Source organism: Rhamphochromis sp. 'chilingali' (assembly GCF_963969265.1).
Source record: "Rhamphochromis sp. 'chilingali' genome assembly, chromosome: 2".
NCBI lineage: Eukaryota > Metazoa > Chordata > Actinopteri > Cichliformes > Cichlidae > Rhamphochromis > Rhamphochromis sp. 'chilingali'.
Genome location: NC_137930.1, coordinates 21,486,121 through 21,509,957, shown reverse-complemented (window position 1 = coordinate 21,509,957; position 23,837 = coordinate 21,486,121). Strand labels below are relative to the sequence as shown.

At 40.2% G+C, this 23,837-nt stretch overlaps 2 protein-coding genes across 5 annotated transcripts in view; one reads left to right on the top strand and one right to left on the bottom strand.

Annotated features, from left to right (window-relative positions):
* eng (endoglin) overlaps positions 1-23,837 on the bottom strand; it is a 52,028-nt gene that overhangs the window by 8,181 nt on the left and 20,010 nt on the right. For both annotated transcript variants that reach the window (XM_080872903.1, XM_080872902.1), the window contains exons 4-11: positions 10,485-10,598; positions 5,157-5,346; positions 2,734-2,902; positions 2,547-2,652; positions 2,183-2,384; positions 1,600-1,751; positions 1,071-1,301; positions 850-916 (exon numbers count right to left, since the gene is read on the bottom strand). In XM_080872903.1, coding sequence (XP_080729029.1) covers positions 850-916; positions 1,071-1,301; positions 1,600-1,751; positions 2,183-2,384; positions 2,547-2,652; positions 2,734-2,902; positions 5,157-5,346; positions 10,485-10,598 — 1,231 coding nt within the window. The remainder of the gene's footprint in view (positions 1-849; positions 917-1,070; positions 1,302-1,599; positions 1,752-2,182; positions 2,385-2,546; positions 2,653-2,733; positions 2,903-5,156; positions 5,347-10,484; positions 10,599-23,837) is intronic.
* Positions 15,631-23,803, top strand: LOC308390654 (uncharacterized protein). Of its 3 annotated transcripts, none has more exons than XM_080872874.1 (3): positions 15,631-16,725; positions 16,874-22,631; positions 23,218-23,803. In XM_080872874.1, exons 2-3 carry the CDS (start codon positions 17,019-17,021, stop codon positions 23,245-23,247), a joined length of 5,643 nt encoding a protein of 1,880 aa, XP_080729000.1. In that variant the 5' UTR covers positions 15,631-16,725; positions 16,874-17,018; the 3' UTR covers positions 23,248-23,803. The 3 variants fall into 3 exon arrangements, with proteins under 3 accessions (XP_080729000.1, XP_080729001.1, XP_080728999.1); XM_080872875.1 differs by having other exon boundaries at positions 22,893-23,803; XM_080872873.1 differs by lacking the exon at positions 23,218-23,803 and having other exon boundaries at positions 16,874-22,866.

Genomic DNA, 23,837 nt, shown 5'->3' with positions numbered 1-23,837 from the left:
AGAGAATCAAGGAAGAGGACAACCAGGACACAGGGAAGCATGGATGAGTAGTTTAGGCAGCTTCCCCTGCAATACTGACATAAAAACCTTTATCTTTCTTCTCTAAAAGGACAGGAAGCATAAAGGCAGCTTAAGGCATGAACAAACAAATTACAAGTTTTACAAAGACACTTCATGTGTCCTTCCATTTAATCAGCTTCTGCTTCCTTGTGTCTTCTTGTTTAGAAATTGATTCATCTGAAATTTCCTAGAAATTAATCATAACGTGTGGTGACGGTACTTTCTTTCAAGAAAGACATCTTTTCTTGTTTGAGTCAACTGTGTTGATCTGACAATAGCACAAAGCTCAGTGCCTATGTTAGGACAGCAGCGCAGTCAAACCCCTTGGAAACACAAAGGACTTCACCCCCCTCCCCCGAGGGTCATTATTTTTGATTGTGGCCACAAGGTCAGTCTGCAGACCTTCCTAAAGGACGAGGGCCTGCCCCACAACCCCTTACGTGCCTCACTGCATATCCACTGTTATGACAACAGCCTGTGCAGCATTTGTTTTGCACTGAAAGCAATAATAGGAATGAAAATTATTGCAGCAAGCAACAACACTCTGACCAAGCACCAGACTAGCAATTAAGTCCTGAAGGCATAAAAGGTAATTTAAAAGTTTTGGTATTTCTGCTTAGAGTTTGGAGAGTTTATTCTTAGAGAGTTAAATATAAAACATTCATCTGTCAAAAATTAATTTTAAACTCAAGGGGACATTGGGACTTTTTTTGCAACTTTATTTTTTATTAATTTAATGAAATAAAAAAAAATAATTCATCCACATGTTGGAGTTTAAACTGAACTCACTTGGGGTTTCTGGGCATGGTTGGGTAAATTCCAAATTCCTGCTGGCTTTTCCTCCATATGCACATTGCTAGGGAAGAAGCAGAAACACAGCTCACCCAAAAGTGTCCATAGGTTTGTCATACAGGCAGATTTTCTGAATTCAGAGCGACTGAGTTAAACACATTAAAACTGTAAAGTGTTGTGTTGATGTGAAACATTAAAAGTGGTTGATAAATCCTTACCTCAGTATAACAAAAGCTGACATCACATTCCATGTCCCATGTGGTGGATGAAAGCTCCTGAAGCTGCTCTATGGAGAAGGCGAATCGAGCTCTGTTAGGACAAGAATTTGAGGGGCAGTCCACTGGAAAGAAGGGCAAGTTTTTCTCTGCAAGGCACGAGCCTTTGGATCGCAAAATACATTTGGTCACCTTCCAAGTCAAGACTAGACTCCCTAAAGTGTTTCCAGAAATCTGCAGAGAACAGAAAAGAATTCAAAACAAAGATGATAAGTTCAATGTGCATTAGAGGATGAAGGACAATCTGATATGTTAAACAGTAAGCCTTTTTGTTGCATTGTAAAATATTTATATTTAGATAGAAAAAAATCCTATTTAATTCAGTTTGCGGACTGCAGTTAACTAAAAGCAGTAACTGTGTGATGGGTGTCATCCCTGTAATAATTAAAAAAAGACCACAAAGACAAAAACATTGCCTATCACTTATTTAAGCAGTGAATAAATGCAGTTAAAAAGGTAAAGAGAGTTTTACCTCTGCAAAAATTCTCTTGTCGGTCTGGATTTTGGTGTTAAAGTCTATGGGCGTCTGATAGTCTGCAGAGGTGTACAGCATTATCACCATGGGGATTTGAGTGGGGGAATTTGTCGCAACAGGATTGCCTGGTGCCGGAACGCTTGGTGCAACTGAGCGAGAAATTAAATTAAAATAGGTCAACAAATTTTTTTTGCATGAAACAACTGTATCACTGTTGATGTTCTTGGATTCTTTCTGAAAAACAAGAGTAGCTCTGTTACTGAGAACTTAAATGACCATTCAAATTACAGCATAGTAAAATATATATATATATATATATATATATATATATATATATATATATATATATATATATATATATATATATATATATATATATATATATATATATACCAAATGCAAGAATGTTAATATTTAATTTGTTATTGCTGTCATTATCCTACTGATACAGTACAGTCTCTGGGTTTGGTAACATGTATTTTTTGGGGAGGTTATTGTATTTTGCAATACTCAGTCTATTCTATTTTTGCTAAAGCTTCCAACATAAAACAAGAAGAATGCTTTCATTTTATTGTCTTACCTGTTGGGCTCTCGTTTTTCTTTAGAACCAGTGAAATCCTCGATTCTTTTAATTTCAATTCAGTATAGCTGGCAAAAGTAGGGACTTTAAAATGGTACAAAGCCATCCTTTGCACATCTGATGCAGTATCACTAGTCAGTGTCAACGCAGGGGGTATTTTGTGCGAGGCTGAGGCATGATTCAGCGTTATTTCATTGTTAGACTGAAGAAAATGAGGACAGGTTAAGATAAATCAGTAACAATGTAGAGGTAGACATGATAACTTAAATACCTGAAGTCTTTTTGATCTTAATAAATAATATCTCACACATGGTGCATGCCATAAATACTTCTTGAAGTTTGAGACTTTAATATGTATGCTTACAGCAAACGAAGTGTGTTGTGGATTGATGAAGGTCCACATGGTGCCCTGAGGACCCCTCATGAACACGCGGGTCTGCTTCTTTGCACGCACGTGCAGGGATACATTGCTGCAATAAAAAATGAAATGTCACAAGAAAGATTTTGCCAGTAAATATAGCTAAAAAAAAGCATTTTATATTAAGGTTTACCGAATGCTGGAATTCTCTGCGATGTTTATAATATGAAGCTCAGTTTCAGGACTTGAGGCCTGCTGCTGTGGGAAGCAAAATGTGATTGGATTTGATTGAATCTTCATGAAATGCTTCTCCAGGAGATCTTCAATTTCAAGTGTACAGATTGGAGAGCCTGGCTTGGTTCCTGTAAAACCATAAAACAATTACTTTCTATCATCGGTCGTCCAATGGTTCAAGAAAGACACTGATGAGCTAATCTCTAACCAAGGACTAACCTGCTTTGGGAGGAACATTAACACCTATCATTTACTGCTGTTAAACATACTCCAGCAGCAGTTTTGAAGATACACACAGGTGGTTCAAAGGTGTAACTTGCTACAGTGCTCCAAAAGTTTTAGAACACTATGGCTGAATTGTGGGTTGAAATACGTTTCACGTTTCCCACAGCTCCTGACACCGCATCATCACACTAATGGGCAAGCGGTGTGTGCCAAGAATACTTAATGTGTGTTTGGAACCAAAACACATGGGGAAAAATGGCTCATTCTATAGGACAGGGTTGCTTTTCCCCACACTTTTATTAAATGCTACAAATTATTGCAATCTGTGACCAAGTCAAATTCAAGCTGGCTGCCATTGCTCCATTTGCACAGAGGATTGGAGCAGTCTTCTTCTAATTACTTAAAATCTTGTCTGTAGCTCTTCTAACTATAATTCAAAAGTAGCTTCATTATCATTGCTTAACACTTGTCTTCTGCAAAAGCAATAGCATGACATGAATTTGAAATCACATTTCAAATTTGACATTGACGAATCCCGAAGGACATGCACACATTTTCTACTCTTGCTACTCGGCGAGCCCGCGTCTCAGCAACATATTGTTGTGTGTCATTGCACAGACTTTTCAAACACCTACAACAAGGCCTACGCAAATGCACCTAACACCCCAATGCAGGCAAGGCCAAATGATACAACAAAATAGAAATGTAAAATGTTCCACTGCTTGAGTAATTATCATGCCCTTGTGAAGCATGACTCAGTTACAACATTAGCTAAAACTAAGCAGGCTGAAAACATCCTTTTGCTTACAATTTAAATACGGCATTTTCAATGAGAGAAAGCACTGCTTGAAAGGGAAGCTGAGCTCCCTCGTACTGTAACACATTACATGTTGGAAATCACAGAGAAGGACATTGAATCATGAAGACAGATTCAAACATAAATCCTTAAAAATACTCAAAATTATAATAGGAATGGAGCACAAGCAGCTGTCGCTATTTCAGCCCCACCACTGTTCACTTCTTTTTAAATCCATCTAAGAGCTCTGTGTTGGCTCAGACTGCCTTAAGGAGGCTTTGCTAGGAAATAATTGTGCTTGCACTGAGCATCCTGCTGCTACTGCTGATGGCAGTAACATCCCATAATATTCCTAATGTCCAGCTTTTAGTCATCCGTGAATGTTCACTTTGAATCTGTGTTGTTTTGTGCTTCCATCTTCAGCATCAATGGTCACTTCTCAATTGCTTCTCTTTCCAAATGTTCTGCCATATGTAATGACATCTTGTCAGCACTAAAAAAATATGTTGATTAGTCCTCAACACTTTAGCCAAGCTCAAGATTTTCTCAGACTACTTAAGATTTTAACATGTTGTGCTTGTTGCATACAGCTTTATAGAAAAAAAACAAAATAAAATGTTTTTTAAAAATCTGTCGCAGCTGTTTGTTTTGCTTTTAATTCCTCTGGCTTGTCCACCTACAAATGTGTATGAAAAGCATTGGAAATCAGTGCACAGATGACATTCAGTAATAGAAAACTTGCCTATGAAAATGTTCGACTCAAAACAGCTTTTTGGTGCACACATTGCTTTTTGCAGTTATTTCATCAGAAAGTGTTTTTATGCATACTTCAGATAAAAGAAGGTTAGTGATGAATGCTCTCTATAGAGCACCAGAAACAGCACCGCATCCAGCCTTGATTACTATAATGCAGACTCTCTCCTGAGTTATGTAAGCTGGAGCTGCATGATGTGCTGACTGTAATTACTTTGTTCTCTTCAGCATCCAAACATGCTGTTTTAGACCAAACACAGATGCAGATAGCATATCCTAAATACAAAAAACCCACACAGTTTCAAAGTTCATTCAAAACACAATTTTAGAGACAGATAAGAAACCTTTTTGCTGTTCTTCTGTGATCTGATGTATATATATATATATATATATATATATATATATATATATATATATATATATATATATATATATATATATATATATATATATATATATATATATATATATATATGGGAGAGAGAGAGAGATCTTTATTTCATAATGTGTGTATGGCACATTTCCATGCCTTACAAGTAAATGGATGGTTTAGAAGATGATTGTAATAAAAATTAACCCAAAATCACCTTTACACAAATGTCTCTCACCTTGTGTTCCTGTTGATGTGATATGATCCACATTACTAAGAGTAGTGAATGAAGTCACACCCCCAAACGTCTCTGTTGCCCATTTGATCAGCTCCTCCTCTTCGGAGGGTAAACCTTGTATCAAATGGAAATTTCTCTGAAAACTTGGTTCCTTGGCATTGTGTAGTGTAATTGTGGAGTTTTGGTTTGTCTGGAGAGAAAAGGCAAAAAACAAATTCATTACCTTCATTTAATGCAATTTTCAGAAAGCACAGAGCAAAATCAGGTCCTAAAAGGCATGTCCACTACCCGTTGCTATGATTACACAGAACTGTATGAGTCAGCTTTGCCTGTATTTTTATTTACCTCTTGTCTGCTTAGAATTAGTTAGATCAAACATATTTGGCCATCAATCTCATTATACTTTTTCTTACCCTCCACACCCAACTTTCCCCCTATTCTCCTAGCAGGGCCCTGTTAAAAAGAAATGTTTATTATGGTTAAGTGTCCACGAGGCCAGTTGCACAACCCTGTTGGAGCCAAGGTCTTTCCTTTGCTTCCTGTGTGGGGCCAGGAAATGGGACCTTTTTTAGCTTTGTGCGTCACCACGGTCGGCTGGAATCTGGCTCCATACAAGGTATAAATATATACATCCATCCCAACGACTAGACACTGCTGTTTCCTCGTCTGGGCCAATGGGAAATAATGGAGTTTATATTATGTTTTGCATGAATAAGAAAGTAGGGGAAGGCTTTAGGAATAGGGATTGCTAAGATTGTTAAGAGTAGGCTTTCATAACCTTGATATGTAAAAATGTGCTCAATAAATAACAATTAAAAAAAGAAACCATGGGCTCCAGGTTTATTTTGGGCTCAATCTTTAATGAATTTCTATCTAGGCTGAATTGTTCTTCTCTACTTGAGAGCTCCAAGAGCTGAAGAAGAAAAAAAGCACTGCACCTCTTCAGTGCATTCAGTGCCACACAATGAATGGAGAACAGCTCATTTTGAAGAAATAGGTTATAATCAGATTTTTTTGCATCCAAGTCTGTGATTGGCTGGCTTTGTGGCACAAATATAACGGTGCACAGAAAGAGTTGAACGCGCACGGGCAGAAATTTCGAGAGCGCAAGCAGCACATTGCAAGCAAGGGCTAATGCAAAAACTGAGCGACAGGGGCTGCTATTGTGTGTGTGTGTGGATAATAGCAAACACTGAAATACATTTTTGCACGCAGCAATGAATTTTGTTCACTCAAATTTAGCTTTTCTTTGCTCGAAATAAATTTCTCCTCAAAATGCAACACTTGCACCTGCAAACTTTTTTTTACGTGCGCTCAAATTGTTTTTACTTGCGCTCAGAATAGTGGCACAAAAATAACGCCATACACATGATTCACATTATACCGTGATATGGATTTTAGGCCATATCGCCCAGCCCTAATTGAAATAACATTTTCTTTTATTTGGTCAGTGATGTCATTGGATTGGTATAACCTATTTCTTCAAAATTAGCTGTTCTCCATTCATTGTGTGGCACTGAATGCACTGAAGAGGTGCAGTGCTTTTTTTCTTCTTTAGCTCTTGGAGCACTCAAGTAGAGAAGAACAACTCAGCCTAGATAGAAATTCATTAAAGATTGAGCCCAAAATAAACCTGGAGCCCATGGTTTCTTTTTTTAATTGTTATTTATTGAGCACATTTTTACATATCAAGGTTATAAAACTTTTTTTTACATGCGCTCAGAATAGTGGCACAAAAATAACGCCATACATGTGCAGTAACGATATATACCACGATATATTATTTTCTTCTGTATAACGTATTTTACACAATATAAGGCACACTTAAAATCCTTTAATTTTCTCAAAAATCGACAGTGTCCCTTATCTATGAATTCTGGTTGTGCTTATTGACCTCGAACCAATTTTACGTAGCACACAGCGCGCAGTAATCTGTCAAAAAATGTTTTAGTACGACTTTGGTAAGCTATGAAGGCGCACTGCTTGATGGATTGTTGGAGCATTACGGCTAATGTAGTCAGGAGCCTCGCGGAGTAATCTGGGTCTAAAACGTCAGCTTCAGGTCCCAAAGTCAAACGAACACTATGGCATCACTGAGAGTTAAAAACTGTCTAAATTCTTTCATCTTTAATAAAATGATCAGCGTTGCTGCTTTACCAGGTGTAACAATTAAGTTTAACATCCAGGGATCCATGAAAACAGAATTTATTAAATTCAACAGAGTTAAAAGTTAGCAGGAAGTTAGCTCACTAGTTTCTACCTAAACATGGTATAGCATGTTCTGACTGAGAGATTTCTGACAAAATTTTAATGTACAGCTCTGCTATCGCTTCCAACATAAATGAAGACAGCAGTGACTTTTGTAGGGTTACTGAAGTTGGACTAGGTGGTATATAATGATGTCCTACGTGATCGCTAGTGACACAGCTATATTAGCATAACATTAGCACAGTGAAGCTGAACGACGAACTTTTTTCCACTCGATAAAAGTTAAGGTGAGGGTTTCTGGTGGTTAGGGACAAATGCAATTGCATGGAAGGGTGTTGTAAACGGACCAAACTTCAGTCAGGAGAACAACTGAGATAATCCATCCACAATACGAGGTTAGTCATTAATATACTGCAACAACATGGTAATAGAGCATCTGTGAGAGAATTCGGCATTAATGAATTAATGGTACAGATGTGGAGGAAGCGCAGTTTTTGGCTTTCCCCATATTCCAAAAGTGCTTAATCTCTTTGCTATTACTGTGGCACGGCATAATTTGCAGATGATGTTGTTTGCAGCCGCTGCAATGTTTTCGACCAAAACAGGCACAGCTTGATGACACCATCAATATGCGCTATCGCGGTAGAGCGGTGTAGTCAAAATCTCTACCTTTGGCCAAATTTATATCATTTCTACCGTATACCGTTTATACCGCCCACCCCTAATTTCAATTTCAGATTAACTTTTTGCCTTGCTCTGAATATTTCAGTTAGCTGTATCTGAAGTTTTACATTGAAGTTTTAAATGAACACTCTAAAATTAACAGCTCTTATGCGTTTTGGGCGGTCATCAGTGTTTCTTTAACTGTTCAGCACATTACTACAACTACCATGCCAATTGGTCCTTCAACTAGAGGTGAACACATTCAACAGATGTTTGGCATAACATAGCATCTGACCAAAATAAGCTTTTGCGTCACAAGGAAAGGGGGGGGGGTGGTTGGTGAAAGCCGAGGAAGCCTGAGGGAGTCATCAGTCTTTCTACATAAATATTTGATTGACGTGCGATCAAAAATAGCGTGAAGGGAAACGACAGAAATAAAAGGAGGCAAGTTAGTCACGACAGACAGGGAAGGCCTCAAAGGCAGGATGGAAAGAAAAAAGGAAATAACAATGGCAATAATTTTAATGACCACAGCGGAATTTAACTCACATTAGTATCAGTAATATCAGTTTGTTATTGCGAATTCTTCCAGTAATGATCAAGGAACCTTCCTTTTGAAATAAATGAGCCTTTCTGTTTGCTGAGGATTACAGGAATTTCTTCTTCTACTACCCATCAGTTACTCCATGCAATAATTGTATAGTGTCATGTCAGAAGCTGGGCATTCCTCCATAAAATGTTATCAGTTTGTATAAGTATTTTAATTATGTTAAGTTTGTTACAAATTGTTTGAAATCTGGTGGAGAGAGAAAAAAAGAAGCTTTTTCAACTAACAAGCTGTCACGTAAGATCGTTAAAAAATGCTGCAAGACGTTACAGATAAAACGCTGCTGTCGCCACATGTTTTCGGGTCAGCTATGGGAGGTCAACAAGAGCTGTGACACTGAGCCAAGCTGTCAAGCTGGTGACGTACTTTCTCAGATGCTGACCAGATGCTGATTCTCTTACAATGCAATCTGCAGTAAAGCGCTATTATCCCCCAGTGATATGGCTCATCCCACAAAAACATCCTGCAGTCACAGGCAATGTTGTCTAGGCTCTCGACAGGACATGATACAGGATGTGCTATCACACTGCTGTCAGCATATCAGTAATTGGTGACATTCCTCCAAACATTTCATTGTTTTTCAAGCGTATCATGGCTTCTTAAATCCGACAAATACAAAACACTAACTTCACGAAAAGGACAGTGAGATTTAGCTTTTTTCTTTCTTCCTTTTTTTTGTTTGTTTTTAAAATCCAATGTTAATTGTTCTCAAGACAAAAACAGTGACACAATCCAGGCGAAAAAATGTTTTAAACTAGATTGGCAAAGTTTGTGGAAAGAAATAAAGACGATTAAATGTTCAGTGTAATTCTATCTCCCGAGGATGTTTCAAATCTAAATTCAGTTTACTCTAAGGTAGGAAAAACACCTCCATCCTTCCTTTGGGAGCACAAAGTGTTACAATCATTGTGTAGTTGTACAGTGCTGCACTGTGACTTTAAAAACCAAATACTTTCTATAGCCCTCAACAGCATCAGATGCCTAATGGTTTTAATATTGATTTAATCACAGTTATTACAATTTCTCATGAGGATAAGGGTCCTTATGTACAGATACTGCAACATTTTTCATTTAGCAATGAGGAGCTTCATCAATAACATATTTAGAAATAATAGCCTAGTTAGAGGCAATCTCATTTATTTGCCCATCTCAGTGCTATTTAAATCCTGGTTTATGTTTTTAATTACCACTGTAGCATTTTGCCCTGACATTATCACTTAAGCACACAATGGAATAAAAGTTTCAAGTTCTTCCTGGGTTCAGTCCACAAACATAATCTAAGAACAGTGTATAAAAGTCAGAATCTCCGGTTTCATTGGAACATTAATTTTATGGCCAGTGCCATCAGCATCAGCCTTCCTCGATACTCTCTAAAACTTCTCTTACGATTTTATAGTGTGGAGGGTAAAAGACACAAAATACAAAACTGCTTGCTCTTTTGTAACATTTCACTACAGAGGGGCCACTGGGGAATCAACACTGCAAAATCAACATAGTTTACTGTCTCTCCAAACAGACTCACAGAGCTGCACAGCTGTGTCAGCTTGACTGTGTGTGAAAACAGCTGGCGATAGACAAGCACATCTGGAGACATGTGAAAATCATGCATTACGGATAAAACTAACTACTTGTAGTGGCATCCCCACAACCTGATCTTTTTTTATGATTAGTTAGTGACTCTTTAACAACCTTATGTTACAGCTGAGGCAGTATGTGTAATCAGGGTTAAATAAAAGTGGGCCAAAGGTGGCATTTTATTTCCAGGTTCAGTCCCAAATGTGCATTCAAAAGAAAAGCAAAAAACTGCACGTGCGCACGGTAGTACAGAAAAACAAAGATGCATTACTTACATACAAGTGAACCTCGCTGTTGAGATAGCATAAACCATAAGCTGTTTCTGCAGATGTGAGGATAAGGTGCATTGGCTTTGCATCAGTCAAGTTAATTTGAAATATGACATTTTCCTGAAAGGAAAAAAAACACAAATTATTACAAGAATAAAAATAGAAAATCACACAATGCAGCTGTTATATCTACTCATATAAGTTCAGACTGAAGTTTTAAACGCAGCGTCTATTTTTACAGTGGAAAGTCTGCTTTACATATGAAAGCTAACAACTTTCCAAATAGTTTGCAGGTTCAGAAAGTGTTGCAGGCAAATGATGTCTGAAGGTGGTATACATCTCCAGGTGGAAGATTGGGACTGATACGAAAGACAAAGCAATCAAGTGTTATAAATATTCAGTCCCAATGTTTAGCCATATGGGAACTACTGCACTGTCTATTAGAAGTTTTCTGGAAAGCCTTCCACGTTGTGTATGTGCCACGTAATACAGAAATAAAATCAAAACATTAAAATGTTTGAGAAGCACTTCAAGCAATGCTTCTGGCTCGCATTGTATAATTTTTGATTGTGTTATCATAAAGCAGAATGAAAAAAGAAAGGAAAACAGAATACATAGCAGCTATGCTACATCATTTTTGGGGGGATGAATTAATGTAGACAATGAAAAATATCCTGTAATGAAATGACAAGAATTAACCTTTAGCACAGGCAAAATTGAAACGTAGCATTTTCCTGAAATTCAAACATTATTACACTGGCTTAAGATGAAAAACATCACAAATGCGATTTAAGCATTTTCTAACCTGTGACATGAAGAATGAAAAGTTCTGAAACTTCAGAGAGCAAATAAAAAGACCAACATTATTATGGTCATTTTGCACTGAATCACAATTCAACACTGCTCAAACTTTGAAGGTCTTGGGTAGAGCTGCTCACCAATTTGCAACCTTCCCTATCTGTCATTAAATTAATAGGCCTCAAGTTGACAGAGGAGGGAGATATTTTACTTGCAGCACACAAAAATAGTTCCAACCCCAATTTAATACCGCACAACTTTGATTTAATTTCCATGCTGGAGGAAATCTCAGCAGGGGGGACGTGACTATTCCTTATTTTCGCAACCATGAGATGTCAACACGTGGATCGCTCCAGACACACGTGCAACCACTCATTTGAAGAGAGTCAAAAACAGGCAAGAAGAAAACAGTCTTCAAATGCCTGCTTTTGAGCTGACGCTGATATTTATGAGGTAATGTAGCTTGGTTCTATTATTACATTTCTATGCAATGCAAGGGAGGAGACATAAAAAACATGTAAAGCTATAAAATTAATTATTTACCAGATGTGCAATTAGATGCATTTGTGTAATGTATACTCTGTGTCTTGGTTGCATTAAAACTATCCCTAAAGGTGTAGTCAGAATTACTTATGTACAGTCTTATTATTAATTTATCTACTTCGTTTCATTCACAACCTGCTGCCTTAACAATGGCTAACCTTGGTGGTTGTTATGAGGCATATTACATATAAAACACCATTAACATAATTCAACACATAATGTAATATCCAATTAACTATATTTTAACCACAGTAACATAATGGTGATGTGATTTGCTAATCACCACCCCAGTCACACTATGAATCAGCCTTAATTACTATGCTTCGCATATGCGTTTGGCAAAGCTGGTGCTGCAGAGATTTATGGATGTAAGTGGTGGTGAGTAAACCTTTTGAATGTGGAATAATAAGTCTGGGTTTAAAGACTTTTTATTTTTTCGACAGACTTAATTCCAATGAATCCCAGGTCTTTTTACTTCCGCAAGAGACCCAAGATAATTAGGTTTAGAAAAGTGAAAGAGTCATGGATTTGTAATCAGCTCAATTTTATGACTCAGTGCATTAGAAATGAACAACAGCTTTAAAAAAGAAGAAGAAGAAGGGGGGGGGAAACTTGGAAGTATTGCTCCAATGTGAGGCTTTTATGGGAGGTTAACATTCACAACTTTTTCTTGACACCAAATGCTTTATTCTGTTATATTGTGTGTATTTGAAGGCAGATTGTTTTCAGACAGAACCTGTTAGTGAGACAATGAGCTTGCTGGGGAAACAGTAAGACGCCCTCATATCAAATTCATTTACTTGATACCTGATGTTGCCAGAGTGTGATCCAAGAGAATTGTGATGAGCTCAGGTTGAAGCTATGGAAATTTTCAGGCGCATACAGAGCAGAGCAAATTAAGTCTAAGGAGACCATGGACAAATTGCCTATAAACCAAACACAGATGAATTTCAAAGACAGCCTTGCACGCTGAGTGCTATGGACAGAAGGATCACTGATATACACACACAGTGAGACACAAGCTTTAACCGGTGTCTAGTACATGCAGGCTTGTGCTTAATGACTTCTGCATCTTATAAATGGTTTCAGTCCCCAGTTTGAAAGGAAAAATGTCTAAAAGGGGTGACTGCAGTCCCAGGTGAAGATACAGTGGAATTTATCTGAATAGATCAGTGGTTAGTAGAGATGGACCGATCCGATATTACGTATCGGTATCGGTCCGATACTGACCTAAATTACTGGATCGGATATCGGAGAAAAATAAAAAATGTAATCCGATCCATTAAATATCACGAAAGCACCTCACAAAACTTGCAACATGCCGTAACTCACCTCAGAACGTTAGCACGTCGGAGCAGTATGCATCACGTGATAGAGCGGCTGTGGCATGCAGGACCTGTCAGTGGTCTGGATAGCATTTGGAGCTTCGCTAGCAACCCGGCATTTCATCTCCGACAAAGTTATCCCGAGAGAAGTAAAGCAAGTGTGTAAGTCCATCTCTGAATGTTTGTAAAGCATTCCTGCGTTAAGCTTAACAAGCGACTGCCTCTCGCTCTCCGGCTGCTACTTCAATGGTGAAACTGCTTAACGATCAGCTGATCGGCTTTTCTGTCGAGTCCGTGTCTCTAGTTTGCTTTTGGCCCACTTTGCACCAGAAAGAGGAAACCAGCGGCTGAACAACAGCAGCACATTTAAGCTTGATAAGCTGTTGTTAGAATTTATTTAATATTACTTTCTACACCAGGATCTTTTTCTACCTAGCTGACGCTGGTAACTGTGCAGGGGCGGATCTAGCAAAGTTTAGCCAGGGGGGCCGATAGGGCATTAACAGGGAAAAGGGGGCACAAAGACATACTTTTCTTTCTTACTCTCATTTAAAATGTCTAGCTTTTAATAAATAATTATCTGACACCCAAACTTTTAATTTGATGTAAAATGAATAGAAGTCAATTACTGTATATAGTAACTATTAAGTCTAATATATATATAACACTATATCGGATTCATATCGGTATCGGCAGATATCCAAATTTATGATATCGGTATCGGTATCGGACATAAAAAAGTGGTATCGTGCCATCTCTAGTGGTTAGGACTACTTATAAAAGAAACATGTTCGCTACAGGCAGAGGGTTTGGCATGAAAATAATAACTTACCACAAGAACCTGGAACACAGTGTCTAAAGCTGTTAGATATCCAAGTACTCAAATGCTGCTCTGCCCATCATAATAGCATCACACTCACTTTGAATGTAAAGATAGACCCAGTTCTACAAGTTGGGGAATTTAAAATTCCTGTGATAGCCCACAGGAAACTCAGATATCAGTGAATAAGACAGGGGCTATAAGATCAAATCACAGGCCGAAAAAAAATCCTGCAAAGGGTGTTGAAAAATAATTGGCTAACATATTAGCATACCGTATAATGCTAGTTGTCTGCAACAGTGCAGAAGGTGGCCATAAAATATGAGCTACTGCTGTATATGATTTCCATGTGTCAGTCTCTATAAATGCATAACATGTGCAATACTGTGTGAATGTGGCAAGGTGAGCCACAGGAAATCACATTTTTGATTCCATCTTCTGTGCACGGTATATATTATTAAATTTAAAAAAAAAAGAAAAAGAATACAGCTAGATTGCCCTGAAGACAGACTAACCTTAGAGAGGTCTGAGGTTCTTTTGTAACATTTAGTTTGTGCCTCACTTGTTGTGTTGCATGTGCGTAGAGCAAATGAATGAACGGCATTTCCTCCTGACTTCATTGTGCTTCATACAGAGATAACTCTCGGCGGTGTTTTCCTTAAATACCCCTTTCTAATGAGCTTTCTGTCTAACTTCCCTTCATCCTTTTGTGACTTTCTTTCTTTCCTTTTGAACTCTGACCCTGATCACTCACCTTTGCTGCTTTTGTTCCTGTGCTTTCAAGATACAATTGTTTTCCTTTTCAGGTTTTTTTTCTTTTCTTCAGAGCATTTTTTGAAGGGCCTTTGCTGATGCAGTTTCCAGTTATTCTTTTGACTCTCTCCCTTGGCTTGAATTGGCTCTCTTGGTCTCGTCTCGGCCTTGTGCCAAGAGCCTGACTATCCAAGCCTCTGTGTGACATCAATGAGTCCTGTACAAGCGGCTCCTCCCAGTGAATTCTCTCTGACTGTGTACCCCCTTGATGCTCCCTCTATAATTCTCTGTGGGGTCAAACTGTGACAGTCAACTGTTCCTGGCAGGTTGTAAATCAGTATGAAAATAAAGGAATGGGGAAGAAGGTGATAAGACAATTTGGAGGACAAAGAAAAGAGGATCCAAGAGCAAACCTCCCTTTTGACTGGACAGTCTGGCATAAGATGAATATGTTCCCCTTTCTTTTTGTTTACAAGAACAGTTTTTTTTATATAAACAGACAGCCAAAAGCAGATAAGGGGTATGTGTTAAGAGGTCACATGTCCACTTTTTTCTGGCTTTTTGATATGATAAAACGTCCACTCGTGGTCCCATCAAGAGACCAGGATATGCCAATTATGCACAGTGTTGAGTGGATCACACAGATCGCAGACCAAATTCCTTTTGTGAACTCTCACCAGTCTCAAACAGAGTTCACCTTTTTTTAAAATCAGAGAGCTTGCGCCATTCTTTCCACAAACTACACTTAGAACTTTTCGCAATTAACTTTTCTTCCTCTCCCACAGAACATAATGTGCCTAATTTTACTCTTCGGGCCTAATAAAAAGACCGAGAACCATTTCCTTTCTAATATGCTTTAAATCTGTTTTGTCATCAAACTGCATTTTCTTCTGATTTACAGTCCATTAAATGAGACTAAAGACCTGACGACATTTGCAGCAGTAACTGTGTCTTTGAGACAAAGACAATGATGTGCTTGCACAATGTTAGCAGCATTACTCGAAGCAAAGAAAGGCACAAAACCATATGTGAGGTAACCAAGCTTCATTCTTAAGGACGCTTGTGTTAATGATTCTTTGTATATCATAACATTTTCCAGTGGAAATCAAATTGAATCAGTTTAGCTTGCTGGTAAACGTTTCTGCTAAAGGATGACAGGATTCTCAATGGCTTTCCTGGGAGAGGTTAAAGGAAAGGACCTTGAGGCTTTTATTAATTCTGGAGCTGATGGATGGGCAGGCAGGGATTGTATTTCACCATCCTGTGACAATGTCTTAGCGAGGCTGCACACATCTGCTTTTCCATTCTCATACTCTCTGCCAGATGACGGCGAAAAACCAATACAGTGAAAAATAAAACGGGATGATCAATAAATAGCATTTGCTTAACAGAAGTTGTGCAAAAATACTACATAGTCTAAGTGAAAACAAACAGCAGAAGCAAGCAAACAAACAAAGGACACTGATAAAGAAATGACTAATGCGAGCTGACCGACAATGTTGGACAGTGAAAAATGGAGTCTGGCCGAACAATAACAACATATAGATTAGAACTTTTCTAGAATTACTTTTCACTGACATTCCCTGAAGCAAAAAGTTTGAAAATCAAAACATCCCAATACCCTATCAGCAATTACTGCATATGTTTGTTTAGCTGGAAAATGAATTCTTTAAACACAGACCAAAATTGAACAATGTGGCTGTGTTGCCCTTAAGGCGTTTCTCTGAATAAATAGGTTCATAAATTTGAAATAAATAATTCTAAAAAGATTTGCCATTAAAAAATTAATGTGTTGTTAAAATGAATAATTCATGCTTTACATACGTTTTAGTTAAAAGGAAAATATCGCTAAAATGTATTTCCCGTTCTGGCGGGGCACTTCCGGTTCCGGTCGAGCACTTCCGGTTTGGGTCAAGCGCTCGGTTTTGCTGAGAAACAGGCTCATGCTAAAGGCAGTATGGAGATGTAATCTAATGCCATCTACTCCGAATTATCAGGCCGGAACGCCGTAAGTTACTTTATATGACAGTTTGTACAGATAACTTTGGATATTAATGTGTATTTGCTAACATGAATGTTTTAGTGAGAGTAATGCACTTTATTGATGTAAACATGCTTCTGCCTGTTGAGATGGAGTTTATTTTCTGTCATTTCAGTTTTCACCACATGTTCATGGAGACAATTAAACAAGCTGCAACTAAACTCCAGGGTCTTCATTTGTGGTTTAACTCGGTGTCACCAACATCCTCGTTGAAAACACTACAGTGAAAAGGCGGCTACTGGTGATTCATCACGGTCAAAATGGCATCCAGTAACAAGTCTGCACGCAGTTTAAGGACCAGCCGCTCATCTGGATCAGCAGTAAGCGCTGCCCATGCTCGAGCTAAAGCAGAAGCTGCCAAGGTGAGAGCATGCTATGCAACAAAAGAAGCACAGTTGAAGGTTGAAAAAGCTCAAAGCGAACTGGAAAAGGCAAAAATAGATGCAGAATTAGAAGTGTTAACATTACAGAGGGAAGCTGATGCTGCTGTAGCTGAAGCAGAAGTGCTAGAGGAAGCTGAAGCTATACAAGAAGAACCTGAGAGTAGAAAATCTCCATCAGAAAGCGTAAAATTAGAACGTACAAATGAATATGTACGATCTCAAATGGAGACCAAGCTATCTCCCAGTCCACAAAAATTACCAACCACTTCTTGCCCCCAAGCAAGTTCACCCAACACATTTGTAACGTGGCATCCCTCTGAAGAAGGCAATTTAGAGCCACAACCCATCAACTTTGAAACAAGACTTACCAAAGATAATATTGCTGCTCTAAATAAGCCCAGCCAGCTGAAAGGTGAAACAAAACCTAAAGTGGAGAAACAAAATACCTCTCTCAACCCATGCGGCTCACCATTCGTACCTCAGCATAACTATAACACCACGGCCAGCATTTTAAATCCAGCAGAGCCCTTTGCCCAATACATGGCACGTCGAGATTTAATAATCTCAGGCCTTTACCAGTTCGACGATAGGCCAGAGAACTACAGAGCATGGTGCTCTTCATTTACCAGTGCAACAGCTGAAGTCCAACTCACCCCCATTCAAGAGCTAGATCTCATGACAAAGTGGTTAGGGAGAGAGTCAAGTGATCAGGTGAAACGCATACGTTCAGTATATGTCAACAACCCCACATTAGCTCTATGCAAAGCATGGGAAAGACTGAATGAATGTTATGCAGCATCAGAAATAATCGAAAGGTCACTTTTCCAACGGTTGGACAGTTTCCCCAAAATAACAGTCAAAGATCATGTCAAGCTTCGTGAACTAGGAGATTTACTGCAAGAGATTCAAGGCGCTAAGGAAGACGGCCATCTGCCCGGTCTACTCTATCTGGACACTTCTCGTGGAATCAGCCCAATCGTAGACAAACTCCCATATGGACTTCAGGAGAGGTGGATGTCACACGGCTCTCAATATAAAGAGAACAACCAAGGCTGTTTCCCACCTTTTGAGTACTTCTGTGAATTCATATGTAAAGAGGCAAAGAAACGCAATGATCCAAGTTTCCAACAGCAAAACTTAAAACCAGAAAAACCTTTTGCAAAAAACTTAAATTCCAGCAAGCCAATTACTGTACACAAAACCTATATTTCTCCCCCTAACAAGGACTTTAACCGGAACTGCCCACTACATAACAAGCCACACCCACTCAAAAGATGCAGAACATTTAGGAATAAAGCACTGGACGAAAGGAAGGCCTTCCTCAAAGAGAAAGGATTGTGCTTCAGATGCTGTTCTTCAGATACTCATCTTGCGAAGGAATGCAAATCTTCGGTAAAGTGTTCTGAATGTGACAGCACAAGTCACGATGCAGCCATGCATCCCGGTCCTCCACCACAGACCAACAAGGCTCCACCTCCGGCACAAGAGAATGGCGGGGAGAGAGAAAACAGTCATGACATGGTTGATGTCACAACAAGCTGCACAGACGTGTGCGGTCCAGGTCAGTGGGGACGTTCATGTTCCAAGATATGTCTCACATGGGTGTACCCTAAAGGTGACAAAGACAGAGCTGTTAAGGCATATGTAATACTAGACGATCAGAGCAATCGTTCTTTAGCCAAGCCTGAGTTCTTCGAACTTTTTGACATTAAAAGTGAACCTTTCTCCTACAATCTTAGAACATGCTCTGGTGTTGTAGAAACATGGGGTAAAATAGCTGAAGGCTTCCATATCGAGTCACTGGATAGGTCAGTGGTGATCCCTCTACCATCGCTCATAGAGTGTCAGGACATCCCTAACAATAGGAATGAAATCCCAACTCCCAGCGCAGTGCTACACCAGCCGCACCTCCGTACCATAGGAAAGTACATCCCAGAGCTAGACCCTGAAGCCGAAATACTCCTGCTACTAGGGAGAGACATTTTACAGGCACACAAGGTCAGGCAGAGAATTAACGGCCCCCATAATGCCCCCTTCGCCCAGCGCCTAGACCTAGGGTGGGTTGTAGTTGGGGAGGTCTGTCTGGGTAATGTCCATAGGCCTACAGTCAGCACCCTGAAGACAGTCGTTCTGGAAAATGGCCGCCCTACAGTTTTCAAACCATGCAGTAGCCTCCTGCAACTCAAAGAAATGCCACACACAAACAGGCCAGGTAAAGCGCCCGAACAAACTCTGGGTCAAACAGTTTTTAACCGGACAGATAACGACAACAAACCAGCTCACTCAATACAGGACACTCTCTTTCTAAAAATGATGGACAATACTATGTACAGAGACGTGGACAACAGTTGGGTCGCCCCACTTCCATTTAAGGAACCCCGCCAGCAATTACCAAACAACAGACAGCAGGCAGCCACGAGGTTCTCCTCCTTAAAACGCACCCTTAATAGGAAACCTGAAATGCGGGAGCATTATGTGGCCTTCATGGAAAAAATCCTCTCCAATGGTCACGCTGAGGTGGCCCCCCCACTGGAAAAGGGAGAAGAGTGTTGGTATCTTCCAACATTTGGAGTCTACCACCCCCAAAAACCCAATCAGATCAGGGTTGTCTTCGATTCTAGCGCCCAGTACTTGGGTGTCTCTCTTAACAGTGTCCTCCTTACTGGCCCTGATTTAAACAACACACTTGTCGGAGTTCTTCTCCGCTTCCGGACAGAAAGTGTTGCAATCATGGCAGATATACAGCAAATGTTTCACTGTTTTATGGTACGCGAAGACCACCGCAACTTCCTCCGTTTTCTGTGGCATAGGGACAACAACCCAAACAACGAAGTTGTCGAGTACCGGATGAAAGTCCACGTGTTTGGCAACTCAACATCCCCCGCTGTTGCCATTTATGGACTACGCAAGGCCATCAGAGCAGGTTCGAAAGACTATGGTGCAGATACAGTAAAGTTCGTGGAGAGGCACTTTTACGTAGATGACGGCTTGATCTCTGTCCCCTCTCCTGCTGAGGCTATAGACTTGCTTCAAAGAACACAAGCCTCACTCGCTGAATCCAACCTACACCTGCATAAGTTCGTTTCCAACTCTCAGGCAGTTATGCAGGCCTTCTGCCCAGAAGATTGTGCTCCTGTCATTAAAAACTTAGATTTAAGTGGTGAAGAGACACAATCCCAGCGAAGCCTTGGACTCATTTGGGAAATAACAAGAGACACATTCACTTACTCAGTGGCCACCTCAAGCAAGCCATTCACTCGCCGTGGCGTATTGTCCTCTGTCAATAGCGTCTTCGATCCCCTGGGCCTATTGGCACCCATTACAATCCAAGGAAGGGCCCTACTCAGAGAGCTTACTTCAGAATGTTCAGATTGGGACGTACCCCTTCCAGAGGACAAACGAAGCAGATGGGAAACATGGAGAAATTCCCTTCAGGATCTAAGAGAACTACATGTTCCCAGAACCTACACATCCACCTCACTAAGTCGAGCAAAGCGAAAGGAACTGTGTTTGTTCTCAGATGCATCTACTAAGGCCATAGGAGCTGTGGCCTACTTAAAGGCAGTTCAAACAGATGGGAAGGTCGAGGTTGGGTTCATAATGGGCAAAGCAAAACTAGCCCCCCTGTCAGAACCTACAATACCAAGACTTGAACTATGTGCAGCCGTCTTGGCAGCAGAAATGGCTGACCTCATCCAAGATGAGTTAGACTTAGACTTTGATGCAGTGCATTTCTATACGGACAGTAAAGTAGTGCTTGGCTACATCTGTAATGAGTCAAAAAGGTTTTACACATACGTTCACAACAGAGTACAGCGCATTCGCCAGTCATCAAAGCCAGAACAGTGGCATTATGTGCGCACAGAGGAAAATCCAGCAGACCATGCGTCTAGGTCACTGTCGGCATTCCAACTAAAAAAGTCCACCTGGTTCACCGGACCACCCTTCATCCACCGTCCTGCCGCAGAGACAACACAACTGAGTGGAAGGTTTGACCTGATTGAACCAGATAAAGACTCAGAAATTAGACCAGAAGTAAAAACTTACGTCACTCACCTCCAAGTACTCATCTGTAAGCGTTTTGAGCACTTTTCTACTTTTCAGTCTTTAGTCAGAGCCATAGCAAATCTTATCCACATTGCAAAGTCCTTCAATGGGACTAATCCAAACAAAAAATGCAAAGGCTGGCACAAATGTCATCTGCCTCAAACTCCAGAGGAGATTGCTCAAGCAAAAACTGTCATCTTCAAAGAGACACAGAAGGCATACTTTGAGAAGGAACTTTCTGCCCTTGATGCTGGCAAGCCAATCTCAAAACAGAGCCCCCTCAAGAAGCTCAGCCCAATGTTACAGGACAGTCTCATTTCTGTTGGAGGCCGACTCAAACACGCAGAAATTGAGAGTGTTGAAAAGAGCCCAGTAATTCTTCCAAAAAACAGTCACATCTCCCTTCTGCTCACTCGCCATTATCACGAGCTAACAAGGCACCAAGGTCGTCATCTGACGGAAGGAGCAATCAGAGCTGCTGGGCTGTGGGTTTTAGGCGGCAAAAAACTAGTCAATTCAGTAATCCACAAATGTTTAACCTGCCGCAAACTACGTGGAAAACAAGAACAACAACTCATGGCGGACCTACCACCTGAACGCCTAAAAACTTGTCCTCCTTTCACCTACGTCGGCCTTGATGTCTTTGGACCGTGGTCCATAACAACCAGGCGTACCAGGGGCGGAGTAGCTGAAAGTAAGCGGTGGGCCATCATGTTTACCTGCATGAGTTCGAGAGCTGTGCATATTGAGGTAATCGAATCTCTGGACACATCCAGCTGCATAAACGCCCTCCGCCGCTTCTTCGCCCTGAGAGGCCCCGCCAAACAGCTGCTATCTGACCGTGGCACCAATTTTATTAGCACTTCAAAGGAACTTGGAATGGATAAATCACTCCAACAGTGCCTAACTGTCCAAGGCTGCAGTTGGGAGTTTAATCCACCACACGCATCCCACATGGGAGGCTCTTGGGAGCGCATGATCGGAGTCGCCCGCAGAATCCTGGACTCCATGCTACTACAAAATAAGGTTCAACTGACTCACGACGTGTTATGCACACTCATGGCTGAGGTTACAGCCATAATAAATGCAAGGCCGCTCGTCCCAGTATCCTCTGATCCAGAGAACCCCTTCGTCCTATCCCCTTCAATGCTCCTTACGCAGAAATCTTGCCTCCTATCCCCACCTGGAGACTTTTCGGATAAAGACCTCTACAACAAACAATGGAGACGGGTCCAAGCCCTTTCCAACCAGTTCTGGACACGCTGGAGGCGAGAGTATCTACCCACATTGCAGCAAAGGCAGAAATGGACCGGGTCGCGCAGAAACCTCCAAGTTGGTGACCTGGTTCTGCTCAAGGACAAGCAGGTTGCACGAAACAGCTGGCCCATGGCCAGGGTCACTGCCACATTCCCAAGCAAGGACGATCGAGTAAGGAAAATTGAGGTAAAGATATGTACTGAAGGGTGCATAAAGACATTTATGCGACCAGTTACAGAAGTTATCCTCCTCATGCCAAAGGACTGAATGCATAATGTTCGTTTAGCATAGTGGCCTCGAGAGGCCAGGCGGGGAGTGTGTTGCCCTTAAGGCGTTTCTCTGAATAAATAGGTTCATAAATTTGAAATAAATAATTCTAAAAAGATTTGCCATTAAAAAATTAATGTGTTGTTAAAATGAATAATTCATGCTTTACATACGTTTTAGTTAAAAGGAAAATATCGCTAAAATGTATTTCCCGTTCTGGCGGGGCACTTCCGGTTCCGGTCGAGCACTTCCGGTTTGGGTCAAGCGCTCGGTTTTGCTGAGAAACAGGCTCATGCTAAAGGCAGTATGGAGATGTAATCTAATGCCATCTACTCCGAATTATCAGGCCGGAACGCCGTAAGTTACTTTATATGACAGTTTGTACAGATAACTTTGGATATTAATGTGTATTTGCTAACATGAATGTTTTAGTGAGAGTAATGCACTTTATTGATGTAAACATGCTTCTGCCTGTTGAGATGGAGTTTATTTTCTGTCATTTCAGTTTTCACCACATGTTCATGGAGACAATTAAACAAGCTGCAACTAAACTCCAGGGTCTTCATTTGTGGTTTAACTCGGTGTCACCAACATCCTCGTTGAAAACACTACAGTGGCTTTTAAAAGGGGTTGAAAAAAGCTGCGTTTCTGTCACATCTGGCATCTGTTAATGGTTAGCTAGTTATCAGGCTGATAAAGTTGGGAAAGGAGTGTGTTTATGTTTTGTAATCTGGGAAGATGTTTAAAAGCTTATTTATTCAGAGTCAGGGAAAGTCTGCGCACAATGATGACCAAATACGGTAAAATGTGCATTTTTTTAAAAACATACCAGATACACTATTATCTTTAGCCTTAAGTGTCTCTCATAAAATGCCAGGTTCCACACATTGATCCCCCATAGGACCTTTTTAGCCTACAGTTTTGTTTTCATGCCTGACACACATCAGCAGTAAGATCCCAGATCACATGACAGATTTTCCAACCTACAAAAGCTGTTCCTTATCAAGACTTTACATAAGACAGGTAGCAGTGCATCTTTGCTAACTCAAGGTGTATAGGATAAAGGTCTAATCATCTCTTAGTTTACTCAGAAATGGATCACTGTATTTCAAACTGTGGAAATAA

Bases quoted from the DNA above. Each gene is read 5' to 3' on its own strand.
- LOC308390654 (XM_080872873.1), top strand. From the start codon at position 17,019: ATGGCATCCAGTAACAAGTCTGCACGCAGTTTAAGGACCAGCCGCTCA.